Source organism: Danaus plexippus, chromosome 7, assembly GCF_018135715.1.
Source record: "Danaus plexippus chromosome 7, MEX_DaPlex, whole genome shotgun sequence".
NCBI classification, from domain to species: domain Eukaryota; kingdom Metazoa; phylum Arthropoda; class Insecta; order Lepidoptera; family Nymphalidae; genus Danaus; species Danaus plexippus.
Window position 1 is genome coordinate 7,696,990 of NC_083541.1, and position 13,801 is coordinate 7,710,790.

Below are 13,801 nucleotides of genomic sequence, written 5' to 3' on the forward strand. Positions count from 1 at the left end.
ATATTTGACATTCCTTATTTGTAATAAAAAGGAATGTCAAATATAATTTTAATATGAGTATGAAAAAATAAAAGGTTTTTATTATAAATAAATAAAAAGAAACCTTATTGTTTCCCTATAATAATAAATGAATTCAATTTATTATTAAGCAGTTTTATTCCAAAGTTACTTGTCTTTGGACTTCAAGAGGTTGTCAATCTTGAACCATAGACAAGACTAGATACTTCCGATTTTTAAATTTTATTATTTATTTTTAGTCAACATATTATTCTTAGAAACTATAAAATTTTCGTAAATCTTCTGCATTCAAAATATTTAGAAATGCAATATTTCTTCGATTATAAATTGTTTTTTCTAAAACATGTAATGTTTAATCCCATTGTTACAAGATTTAAAAAACATTCGCTTCCGGTGTGAAGTCGGTTCCAGAAACATAAGAAAGTGTACATTTTCATTTATTTTCAGTCGTCATTTTTAAACACGATTTCGTGATTGCGTTTAGTAAAATACTATTTATTTTATGTTCTTTCATGATTAACGTTGTTGTGGAATAGTATTACATTTTTTTATATAACTGAGCTGCGTGGATTGAAGAGTCGCAACGCGTCGTCATAGGGGGAAGGTATACACATAATATCGGATATCTTCAGTTCATATTTACTTATATAGGTAGATAGGTACTAGCGAGTAGATACCACGTTTTCGCCAGCTGGTGCGTACGTTTCGGTTTATGAAATTAAATATGTAGTTAGATTTTCTTGAGATTTAATGTTAAAGTGAATAGTATGAGTGAAGGTAATATTTGGTTGGTGCAGGTTGGTGTGCCGGGCTCGCGTGGTTATCAGTGCCAGCTAGGAGGAAGGATCAACAATTCATCCCATCTGTGAGCTCTCGTCCAGTGGGGCGCTACCATTTTATATGACTTTAGCAAGATATACAGGTAACTATGATACATTTACATCGATTTACACGAAACGTTAAAACATATTGACGCATTCTACGGTCGAAAAATTATACCTCTTAGGTTATCTTTACAAATCAATATCATCTGTCTGAACTTTATATATGAAAATTCATTATAATAAACAAAATGATTGAACTCACTATTAACATGAAAATGAGGTTATTCTACAAAATGACAAATAATTTTAAACTTTCAACCATTACTTAATTATAACTTCCTTATCAATTTCCAATTAGATAACTTTTGCTCATTTAACGCTACTGTGGGTGAGTTTAGATAATATGTTAAATAATTTTAAAAATCTATAGAGATTTTATACAAAAAATATTTGGTAGTTCACAAATTTTTCTTTGCTATTAGTGATTAGTGAATGGATTTAAATTTCCAAATGTCTGTTGTGATAATATATTCATCATATTTTTGGAAAGCAACGCCTTGACAAGTTATTACACAATATATTATCAGTTTAGACTAATTCACCTTTTTAATAGTAATTAATTGCACAGATAAGAAAAAGCACAATAAAAAAGACTATTCAAACTGTTTGGATGTGCCATTTTGATGCTAACTACTTATAATTTAATTCAAATTCCTTACATTGACCCATTTAAATGCTTCATAATGGTTAAGAACTTAGATTTGCTACGAAATTTATATATAAAAAAAATAATTACATACTTTATTAGGGATTTAATAATTTATGTTATATTGAGAACATTTTGTAATGACTTGTATTGTATGTTGCTTATTTTTAAACAATTAGTCGCAAAACTAACCACAACAGTTAGCGAATGATTTGGTAAATTTGATTACAATGTTTCCGGAGCCGAATGATGTTGGTTCTGATATGTAATGCACATGGTTGCATGTTCATTACTCAATATATAAGATGTTGTTGCGTTACTTGTAAGTCTTACATCGGAAATATACAAATTATGATTATGGTTTGTCGTTGGGATCTCACATTTATTAGTCATGTTGTGGGGAAAATTCAAAACTTTAGGTATATCTGTCTGACGACATCATAGAAAAACTATTCCTCATGGGTCGACCAGCATGAGTCTATACTCTAAAACAAATTCTAAGAATCCTGTTAAATTAAAAATAATATCCTTTTAACATAATAATTGAACTGTTTCTTACTAATGCATTGGCTACAGGGTTATTGTGTTGCTATTGGCACAATAAATTTTATAGAGGTATTACTTAAAAGTATATTTTTTTGTTTTTCAATATAATTAGCACTTTTGAGCCATTCAAATGAGGTCTAAGCGTGGTCGGGCATAATACAGTTTGTGCAAGTTCTATGAAATCATTACTATTATTTTAAATGAACAGTATTTTTGTATCTGATTGTGATTTAACACTGTTTTAGATAGTTTTTTGTACAAGCTGGTCACAGGCCAACCTGCTCCTCTGAGCTCTGGACCATTTCTCAATATAATATAACATAATTTGCTTGTTTGTCTCGCATCAAATTTATCTCTTGCTGAATGTGATACTAGGTGACTATTTGCTTTTGTCATTGTTTGCGTGCGTCGCTCCCTCGCCCGCTACATGGTTGGGATAACAATTAGATTCCGAGGAATTTTCCGATTTATATCACTCGGTCTATACATAAAATTTTAAAATACCTATGCTCGGTGTATGAGATTTGTAATGATCGCTTCATTTAAGTTGCTATTAACGTAGTGTCGTCATCGAGATCGTCGTCGTCTGTCGGTTTGTCTGCGTAATATTTAATTTCGGTGAAAGTATCATTAGCAGGTAAAGGCCGCAGTGCGAGTTATGTCACGCGGGTCGACGCACTCTGAGCCGTCTCGCTGGTTTGAGCGATGACGGAAAAAATATAAAGATGTTATATATGATATGGATTGAGGAAAATGATTGATTAGATCCGTCCAGGGCTGAAAATGTGTGAGACACACAGCAGCAAGCTTCCTGCGATGCGGGTGATAGTAATGAATCACAGTAGATGTAACCTGATTTATGCAATTAATTTTTGTCAGAATAACTATTAATATCTTATAATATTAGTTTCTCGGTAGAATTTTCTTAATGTTACGGCTTTGTTTAGTAATTTAATTTTTTCAAGCCTGCTTTCGTTCGTTTTTATATTTTATTAAAAAAAAATTGCCTTTCGAAATACATAATGCAGCTACTTTTTACCTCAAGTCAGGAAGTAGTATAAGATTGCTTGATAAAAAAATGTACTGTACTAACTACTGTCGTGGTCGTGAGGATGAGTTTATCTCGATAACGTCTTCACTCGGCTCTACTCGCGGCTGTTTAGTGTAGTTTTCGTTGATGTTCTTATATTTTTGTGTTCATAGTGTAATGGTTGTATGCCGTTTAACCATTAGTATAAATTGTGCCGAAGGTATGTTTTGGAAGCTGTACGATGTTAACTATACTTGTTAGTTATTATAGTTACAAAGCCATAAGAAAAAAATATAATTGTATCCGTGAAAACTTTCACCGCTGGTATGTAACCGACTGTTACGATGCATTTGTAATTTGAAATTGGCAAGTTGAATGACCGGCCCGAGCCCTTGTCCCGTCCGAACTGAACGCTTCTTATCTGGGTGACCTCTGTGGGAACATCTCTTTAATCTCCATCCCGTCGTTACAGACAACAGACTAACGTTACGGACATATAATTATAATATTTAATACAGTTTGAATATATTTTTCATGCGAGTATATATCCGGTTTCATTTCATCCGGTTCGCCCTAGAACATATTATATAGCTGTTTTAATTTTAATCGTCGAATGCTCGGTAGGTGCGGTGTTTCTAATCAATAGCACGGCGCATGAGCCCTCTGACAACCCTCTCCCCTTACAGTAGCCCCCTCGGACCCCCTCCGACCCCGTCCGACCCTCACCACCCAGCCCACCTACAAAGCCTCCACCCGTTTCTCAATGCGGAATACGGTCTTGATCGATGTAATGTTCATATATAAAAATTTCCTTGTACGATATATATGACGTAAATTGTCTTATACGTAGCCTCACGTGTTGTAACGTGACACCTCATACATACTAGACGTACGCCTGACTCGTGGCGGTCAAAATATATGTTATATTTGCATCGGTGATACATTTAGGGAATACGTTTGCGTCATGAAGGGTGCAAACGATCCAGCCTCGTCGCGAACGTCGTTAGATAATATTTTATACAACACAAAGACAAAGCTACTTTTTCTATGCGGTCAGTTGTCGAGTGATGAAGGTGGAATCCGACGGTCAGATACGAAGCGATTGTTTCGTTGTTGTTACTTTGTTTATGTATTTCCACGCCTGCCGGATGTTATGTGTGGATCAAAGGAAATGCTTTGCAATTGGTCGTCGCTCGTAAATCAATACATCACATCCGCTGACACGAAATGCAAAAACGAAAAATATCACCGACTGTCGATATTTCACGTCTACCCGAAAATAATAGTTCTGGAGTTATCGGTGTGACGTCACCGGCGATTTGCATGCGACAAACGAATTCAACCTTGAGCTGTGAGGTTGACCTGTACGGTGAACAACACAAGTAGGCTATTATAATATTAGCGATGTAAACTGTAAGTGTAATGACGACTGTATAAACTTGGCTCTGTGAAGACGTTACACTATCACTATGTAATGTGTACGCGTCATGTTAATAAATTGGAAACTCGTTTATGTTACGTAGTTAACGTAAAAACTATTACATTTATCAGTTGCACATTGATGATACTTGTAATTTATTTATTGAATGCACGCGTCATTTCCACTGGATCACTCCCACGTGTATCGATCGATCCGGAGTCTCAGCGCGTCTGGACCGGGTTGATATGGTTCACCACTGTGAGCCGGCGAACGGTTGAATTGACTTTACACTCAAATGAGACCAACCCCGGCTGATAGGGACGTTTGATGTAATCAAGCATAAGATTACATCTCAATTTATTAGAAACCTGATTAACTTTTAACCTCCAAAGATAGGTTCGTCTGTATCGATGGATTAAATATCATAACAGTATTTATATTTGGAGACACAAGCGCTTTGTAATACAAATTATTTTATTGAAATTTGTCCATCGATATGTGGTTTAGATTACCCACTACGACAAGTAGTTTAATAAGTTGTTATAAAGTTAAGTTGAATTTATACGGTACTGATTTGTAACAAAATACGTAGTTACAGAACACAAATCATTGTCTCGTATGTTGAGTTTAATTGTAACGATTGTGTGTGTATGTATGTCCATTACCAAACAATGGCATTGTAACCGGATAAACAGCGGCGGGCTGTTCCGGCCGGCGCACTCTCGTTACACATGTCGCAGGTCTCCACCTGGTTACGTCCGTCATACCGCTGACCCGGCGCCCACAGCCATTCCCAGGAGCATATTCCAAAGAATTATATACGATACCTTTACCGTTGGCCGTCTTTCTAATAATTGGCATAAACAAGCATAGTTGTACTAAGAAGACTCTCTCGGGTTGCATAAAAGTTATAATTAAATATTGTTTAAGTATTGAGCTCAGTCTGTAAGAGGCAGTCTAAGTAATTGGTTCTCTAATGAAATAACCATCATATTTAAATAAAATCTATTTTTAAAAAGCCCTGCGCCGTGCATAGAAATTGACTACCTACCATCTACCGAGCACTGTTTACAAACAGAATGATTTCTGATACCGGCTGGTCTCCGGTTCACATTGAGACAGGTCATGAAATGTGAACGGCAGGTTACATCAATAAACCATTAAGATAGTATTCTAACCCAGTTTATTGCGATTTACGTGTATCAAATAGTGTGAATTGGCATGTCCCTATATGATCTTGTATGATGTTTTCTATCAAACACATCATGGACTAAGTGTTAACTAATTGGTTATCACACGAGAGGTTATCGTATAATGCTTCCGTTTTTCACGTTACTGAGTATAGTTGTCGTGGTGACTGCCTATGGACCCGTCTCACATGTTCTTACTTCAGTTTATAATTTTTTTACTCTCACATCAAGTATAGTGTCTATTACGTGTTGGAAATGGCGTCTCAATTGGTACTCGACCCGTCTCCCAGACTCCTACATTCCCTTCATCTTTGTAAAACGAGAGATCTTTCGGAGTCGGACTAAAATCCGAGGAATAACGTTTCGCCTCTAGAATCAGCATAATATTTTCGTACGACTTGACTTCCACGAAATGTCGTGGCCGGTTTTATTTCTGAAATAATCGATTTTCACACCAAGCGTGTAGATTGTTGTGCAAACAGTTGTGTGCTCTATGTGTTCGTATAAATATCCCATAGCGGAGTACAATGTCTGCGTCGCCGATAAAGATGAGGAAACTATAAATCTCTTAATGTACGAAACGCGGCAGTCGAAAGTATGTAACAATTTTATGACACGTCTGCCGATGTGTGAGTGAAAAATCTAGTTTCACGACCAATGGCGAGCTTGCGGCCCAAGGACGTCGCGGCTCTACGCTACTGTTAGTGTGTGTGCGAAGAAATGCAATCTCAGTATGGCAAATTAAAACTGGCCGATGGGGGTTTCGGGAGTAGGCTGCCGCGAAGGTTATAGTTTACGTCTCGCTCTACACGGGTTGTTGTTTACGACACGAGTCGTAGCGGCCTTGGGAACTCGAACCATTTCGGTAATGACACTAGCATAAGTTCTGTTATCTTGAGTTTATCGTTGTTATTCTACACGAGTTTTTTAAATGACTAGAGCAATGATATACAAGAAATACTATTTAAATATATAAATTTAGGTTCCATTATCGTTATAATGTAGATTGCGACCCATATGGAATTGCAATATTTATTCGTGAGAGCTTGACGTCGCCAGCGATGGATATCGTATGTTTATTTTATTTTTAAGAATATGAATACATTTGATAAAACGATTAGGACTATCGAAAGTATATCCTCAGCAAACGGCGATAACTGTTACGGTGTACATTTCTCTTAACTCAAATAACCGTTACGTTTTACGTGTTATTGATGTCGTCATATCACTTCTGTTAGTCTACAGTCTACACTGTGTAGACTGTACTGAACACATAAGTGCATTATGTACGCCTAAATATTTTACGTATTTATAATTCAGAAGCGAAGCAAAACAGGCTGAATTAATCTCGTCTGCCCGTGATCACGGTTGCTGAAAAGTAACCGAGACGTCGGGAGTATGTAGTTTCTTACAAAAATAAATCACGCGTAGTTCATCCGAAAAATACTAGTTTCATTTTAGGCTGAATTAATTTCTTTATTCGTATCCCGTCCAAGCGTACTTTCATATGCGGTATCCGAGGACATGTTAGTAGATGTATGTTTGCTAATAGTCCATGTGCTCGTTCCAGAGACATCAGTACAGTGCGAGGAGAGTGGTCGGTGCGTGGCGGCGAGGGGTGCTGACTGTAGACGAGCGTGCATGACGCTTCACACACCGAACAATACCACCCGCAGGTTAGTGGCCCACCAGATACATGCGGACAGATGAAGCTTACCATAACGAGTCGCTCAGCGTACAGCTAGCGGCAGTGTCGATTTTTCTGTACTTGTGCGTTTTCGTATAAACGTCGACACAGATCGTTCGGTTGCAGAAGATCGAAGTTGTGCAGCAGCAGACATCGGAAGCTGCTGCTGCGGCAGACGTGACTGGCGCGAGCGCGGCCGCATGCCGCACTAGCTGGCGACCGGCGGCCTGCTGGTGAGTGACGTCACCACCACCGCCATACCACAACGGCGCCAGGCAACCTCCCACAGACTCCCCGCCTATGGATGGTCAAATTGGACCGTCGATCCATATCCTCGTATCTTTTATTAAAGCACCCCCCTTTTGTTCCAGAACGAGTGTCAGAAAAAGAGGCAACCCCGTTATAATTAGTTAGTTATTATAAATAAGCGCAGCATAATGGGGTCGGTGAACGTGAACCGCAACGTCGCGGACGCCTTCTACCGGTACAAGATGCCGCGCATCTGCGCCAAGGTCGAGGGGAAGGGGAACGGCATCAAGACGGTCATCGTCAACATGCCCGAGGTGGCCAAGGCGCTCGGCAGACCGGCGACCTGTTAGTATACACTCACGACCTGCAGTCTGTAGGGGAATGCATACATAATAATCCCAATAATTTCTCTGTACAAAAGCTTATTATTATCGAAATCGATTTGTGCACAACTGTTGCCCTCTGTACGGTACAGTCTCGACCGAACCGTCTCGGTCTCATCCCTCGAGGTGCCGACTGCCGTGTTAACGTCACTACCGCCGTTTCCATTCCAGATCCGACCAAGTACTTCGGCTGCGAGCTGGGCGCCCAGACTCAGTTCGACTTCAAAAACGAGCGCTTCATAGTGAACGGCAGCCACGACTCCGCCAAGCTACAGGATCTGCTGGACGGGTGGGGCGGCGGACATGAACACTCTAGACTCGAGACGATACACTTCACAAGTTGCTTGTAACATTTGTTGGTGTGTGTTCCAGCTTCATCCGCAAGTTCGTGCTGTGCCCGGAGTGTGACAACCCTGAGACGGAGCTGATCGTGTCCACCAAGCGGAACACCATCTCCCAGGGCTGCAAGGCGTGCGGCTACCACGGCACCCTGGACTTCAACCACAAGCTGAACACCTTCATCCTCAAGAACCCGCCCGCCGCCGATCCGGCCATGCAGGTACATACACACAATGAGACAATACTTGAGACCAAGTACTGTAAAGTAGTACAGTAGACCTCACGAAACTTGGCAGAGACGAACGAAGCGCAGCATACGATCTGCAGGCGTCATAGGTAAGAAGCGGGACAAGTCCGTGTGCGGGAGGGGATGTTCGCTGCCGAGTACACTTGAGACCACTTAAATTGGATCCATTTTATTTAGTTACTGCTACGAGTGTTTGTTATTGACAAGCGTCAAAAGTGAGCACTTTTTGTTGCACCAAGTGTACATGCGCAACCTTATCCCCACTAAGTCAAAGCTTTCCCTTGTTCCGTGCCGGCTCCCGCGCACGACGTCTATCCTCCTCACCTCGCTGTTTATAAGGCTACGTTTCGGTTTGTGATGTGATCAGTCTCCTAAAAATGTTATCTACAAAGTAACAAATTTATTTATACAACTTCTTTCACGTCTCGCTCCTTTCCTTCTCTTTAGTAATATTATACATTTGAAAGCGTGTGACAATTGTATTTTACGTAACTGGCAATAACTGGTAAATTGTAAAGGGGAAGAAATGTAATTCCTACTCGTATAAGTTCGAGCGCTACACTTGAATACTCGTCGCTGTGGTACTATGTGTGGTGTAATGTGGTTTGTGTGTGCATCAGGGTTCGTCTCTGACGGAGGGCAATCGCGGCAAGAGATCCAAGAGGAGCGGGCCGGCTAACGGGAACCACGACGGGGAACAGCACGACGCTAAGAACGTATGTATATATGAGGAATTAACGTCTGAACTATCCACACACACGAATACACACACACACACGCACGCTCGCGCCACGTGGCTAGACTAATTTGGTGAGGTATGGTTTTGTTGTAAATGAAAGCCTGTCTTTTCCGACATCGATGTATTCACCTAACTCCCAGTACACCAATTGTATATGCTGTACCTCCAAATGTATATACCTAAAATCGGCCCAGAGGAAGACAGATGCCACGCTTGACCTAAAAAATTGTTTTATTTAATGGTGTGCTCGCACGGGTCTTAATAGGTGTTAATAGTAGTGTCAGCCCAGGCTTGTTTGAAATCGATAACGAAATATATCATTATTAATATGACAATAAACTTTCAGGAGGGAGAAGCTCCCGTCACGCCCACAGCTCCTCAACCGAAGAGCAAGAAGGAAAAGAAGAAGGCCGAGGACGACGACGACGACGGGAACTGGACCGTGGACGTCAGCGAGGAGGCTGTGAGGGCCAGGATGCAAGGTGGGGAGATAGATACAGCTGACACGCTACTTGATGCGGAGTGCTGCAGCTTGACGGACAAAAATGACTCGTATGGAGATGGCATCACGAGTGAATATCGCTTGTGACACGGCTGATGATTGACTTTATCCGTTACTTGCTGAGGATCAAATAATAACAGTTGCATGATTGTGTTGTGATACTGAAAAATACTCCTTAATTGTTTTAAAAATCGATTTGTTTCATGCTTCGCAACTTAACTGTTGCCGCCACTCCGTGTCTGTTATATTTAAGTATTGCTTAAAAAGTATTCGATGCTTTGTAACGATTTTTTTTGTAGATGTGTGTATTATAATGTAAAAAATGAAATCGCCTCTATTATGATCGACGCTTACACACTGAACTTCATACCTTCAGATCTGACCGAAGGCGCCAAGAGCATGACGTTATCGGAGGACAGCGAGAAAAACGAGAAGCAGAGGATGGATCTGTTCTACGCGTTCCTCAAACAGCGAGCTGACGCCGGAGACGTGGAGGGCACGCGGGCCATCAGCGACATCCTGCACGAGGTGGAGAGGTAACGGGTTTCATTGACACTTTCCCGGAGACGGGTTTGACGTTTGAGTGACGAGTGGACTTCATTTATTCCGAAATTTTGTAGTTTCCGCAAAATCACTACATGACAGTATTATTTTGTATGAAGTCATACAACAGCCCCGGTGTATGTAAGCTGATAAGCTGATTGTAAATAAGCTGATTGTAAATCTCTACTTTTTTTGCAGACTGTAAAATTATTTCTGAACACATAAATTTTTGTCGCAACAGGCTGGACGTGAAGTCGAAGGCATTGCTGGTCGCTTTCGAGGTGCTGGTGGGCGCCAACACGCTGGCGGCGGACGTGAAGAAGCACCGCATGCTGCTGATACGCCTGGCGCGCGCCGACGCCAAGGCTCCGAGGGCGGCGCTCCACGCGCTCACCGCCCTGGCCCACACCAGCCCCGCCCTGCTGCAGCGGGTGCCCGCCGTGCTGAAGCTGCTGTACGACCTGGACGTGGTCGAGGAGAAGACCATACTGGAGTGGGCCGCGAAGCCCTCCAAGAAATACGCGCCGCGGGAGACCGTGGCCGACGTGGTGAGGCGTGCGCAACCCTTCATTGACTGGCTGCAGCAGGCCGACGAGGAGGACTCCAGCTCGCAGGAGGAGGACATTGAGGTATCGCACGAGTGTTATTGTTATACATACACTTGGTACCAGCCCCGACTGTGCTTGGGCTCTTTACAAAAAATATAAAATAGACTTTTTAATTAAGAGAATTATTAAACTTATATTATGATAACTTTCAAATGGTACGCCCGAATTAAAGAATTTAAAAAATAATTTACAGAGACTAATGTAGGCTTGAAAATGAAGTAATTTATTTTGATAAGACTTAATACCGTATTTATGTAAATAGCTTTCCAATAAACGCTTTAGGAATGAAAATTTTTACAGTTGTAATTTGGATATAGTATGTTATCCTTAAGGTATAGACATATGCCACCGCGGACTTTTCTGTAGATCTATATAAGATACACAATTCCACCATATATTGTTTTGCTATATCTCAATGACTTAGGCAGCGTTTTCGTTAAAGCTCTCAAACGGCTCATGTCTTCCCGACATTTTCAACGAATATCGTTAATGTACACACGAGTAAATACAAAAACTTTTAAAATTTGTATTGATATTGATGTAAGGAACGATGGGCACACACGGTTTAGGGGGATGTAGTCACTGTGACCTGATGTATACTATGTTGTATCGCTGGCTACTTGTCGGGGTCCTTAGAAAATAGAATTAATATTCTAGTGTCGTATAGTAGTGGGCTAGTGTGGTCCTAATAAAAGATAGTTTTTAAATTCACTGTCATATATTTTTATTTGCAAGGAAACTCAATAGATTTGTTTTCTAGATCCAGTATGACGACCGCGCTAAGGCGACCCCCATCAAGGCGGTGGTGGCGCCCTCTGCTCCGCGACAGAAGCCCGAGGAAGACGACATCGACGTCGACATAGACGCCATATAGACACCCGACCCACCACCGCCGCCACCCACCACCCCTCACCACCCCTCACCAGCAGTCGCTGCTACCGAAGCTCATATGACCATCCTCGGAGACTTATCAACTAAATATTCCGAACAGTTCCGAGGCTGATATCTTCGGTAGCCCTCCGACCTCCAACCGATGTACTGTGAAGAAAAACCAATGAACGCAGTCGGCGGACCGGATGTGATGCTGTGCAAAAAATATGTAGAAAATATTAATATAAACATGTACCCATAGCGTTAGCCATAGAGAACCACCCGCTTCGACTCTAGACTCTTTAAATCACCGCTAATATTTGTTCCTATCCTATATACAGATTTTTTTCTATATTTTTTAAACCACTTGGCCGCTATTCACTCTGAGTGGAGTTTGCTGTGGCTCGCCGAGAACCGCCGCGGACCAAAGCACGGGACTCGACCCGAGCTGCATCCGACGAATGAACTGCCCGCAAACACCGAAGTAGCGCGTTCCGTGGAGCGACCGCAGCACGCGCGAACAGCAACCGACTACACGATGCGGCCGACGGGTCGAAGAGAGATGTCCGCTCCCGGCTGTCGGCTGGTGGAACACGGAAACTTCCGCCCGGCGATGACTTTATTAGATTTGTTTTATATTAACACACTTGGATTCTACTCGCGGCGTTTCATTGATCACCCTGACACATCAAGGATCCCGCTCCGAGGCGGGCGGCGGGCCGCTCCTGACGCTATCGATTCCACCTTGAGCAACGCGTAAACGAGAACCTGCCTCTGGTCAAATGATATTTATTTAACTTCAGTATTGTGCATAAAAATCACAGCCTTCGCGCTCCCTCGTATAGACAAGGTCGGCCGTCACAAACTATACTCTGGCACACAAACCCCTTTTGCTTTGTGCTATCTTATCAGACCGCATTAAGTCACCACATTTTGTACTAGAATTATGAGGGAAATATGTGAAGCGGTGCTGATAAGGAGCAACATGTTGATTGTGTTTGAACGTTTAAAATCTGAGCACTAGTACATACATGTGGTACATGACCAGATACAACAGCTGTTTATGGACCGGGTTAGAGTCCAGGGAGGCAGACCGACTGGAAGGGACAGTGATAAATTTTATACACTAGGGTTCAAGATAGTGTCAGGTCGGCGTCACTTCCAGTAATGTTTTACAAAATGGCTGAAGCCAGTATTCATAGTTTTCAAATACAGGTTGACACTTAAATGTTGCCATTACAAAATAAAAATGGTCCAGTATTATCAGTCTTAAAAAAATAGGGATTATAATTAGTACGGAGGGCGCCACTTGTAACAATAGCATACAGTAAAGAGTATTTTAATGTCTTTGATTGTGGACCTAGGTCTTCAAAAACTATGTCGCTGTGGTGTACATGGGGCTGCGATTATTACTATTTTTAACTTCAATAGAACAATCCAGAAGGTTGGTATAATGATTTGAAATCATCTGAATTTCCTGTAAAGATGATGTTCCTCTAGCCTCCAAGGTCTGTCGTAAAATTTTAATTGTTCCCCAACTTCACCGTACCCGAGCTAGCGTGTGTGAGTACTATTCACTAATGACACTTGGTCAGTTCAATATGATCAGTATAAAGCTTGCGCTGAGCTAAATAAGGTCCTGTGACGTGAAAGTTAAATGGAACTGGTTTTACTAACAAACTCTGCGATGTATTATATTTTACCTGACGGTTCGCGTACTCCACAAGAACCTTGATCATGTCGTTAGTCATCAACAGCCAACGATTTCTTAATTTAATCGCATCGCGTTGGATGAACGCAGATTATGGTGCCTGTAGGTATGTTAAGCTCTGGTGTGGCCACAAAGGAATCTCGGTTGGTAGAAACTCGCGTGATCACGGTTGCTGTTCAGGGCGATGAG

General features: G+C 41.4%; 1 protein-coding gene across 5 annotated transcripts; it reads left to right on the forward strand.

Moving 5' to 3' along the window:
• The first annotated feature begins 296 nt into the window (after positions 1–296).
• Positions 297–12,558, forward strand: LOC116770949 (eukaryotic translation initiation factor 5). Of its 5 annotated transcripts, none has more exons than XM_032662591.2 (12): positions 298–712; positions 816–940; positions 7,305–7,410; positions 7,548–7,654; positions 7,793–8,015; positions 8,225–8,342; positions 8,426–8,612; positions 9,260–9,355; positions 9,725–9,860; positions 10,257–10,416; positions 10,665–11,052; positions 11,792–12,558. In XM_032662591.2, exons 5-12 carry the CDS (start codon positions 7,859–7,861, stop codon positions 11,903–11,905), a joined length of 1,356 nt encoding a protein of 451 aa, XP_032518482.1. In that variant the 5' UTR covers positions 298–712; positions 816–940; positions 7,305–7,410; positions 7,548–7,654; positions 7,793–7,858; the 3' UTR covers positions 11,906–12,558. The 5 variants fall into 5 exon arrangements, with proteins under 5 accessions (XP_032518485.1, XP_032518482.1, XP_032518483.1 ...); XM_032662592.2 differs by having other exon boundaries at positions 298–622; positions 7,533–7,654; XM_032662590.2 differs by having other exon boundaries at positions 298–622.
• Positions 12,559–13,801: the final 1,243 nt, after the last annotated feature.

Excerpts from the sequence above, each read along its gene's own strand:
- LOC116770949 (XM_032662594.2), top strand. The coding sequence starts at position 7,859 with ATGGGGTCGGTGAACGTGAACCGCAACGTCGCGGACGCCTTCTACCGG. Across the intron at positions 9,861-10,256 it reads TGTGAGGGCCAGGATGCAAG|ATCTGACCGAAGGCGCCAAG; the intron begins GTGGGGAGATAG and ends TCATACCTTCAG. Across the intron at positions 10,417-10,664 it reads ATCCTGCACGAGGTGGAGAG|GCTGGACGTGAAGTCGAAGG; the intron begins GTAACGGGTTTC and ends TTGTCGCAACAG.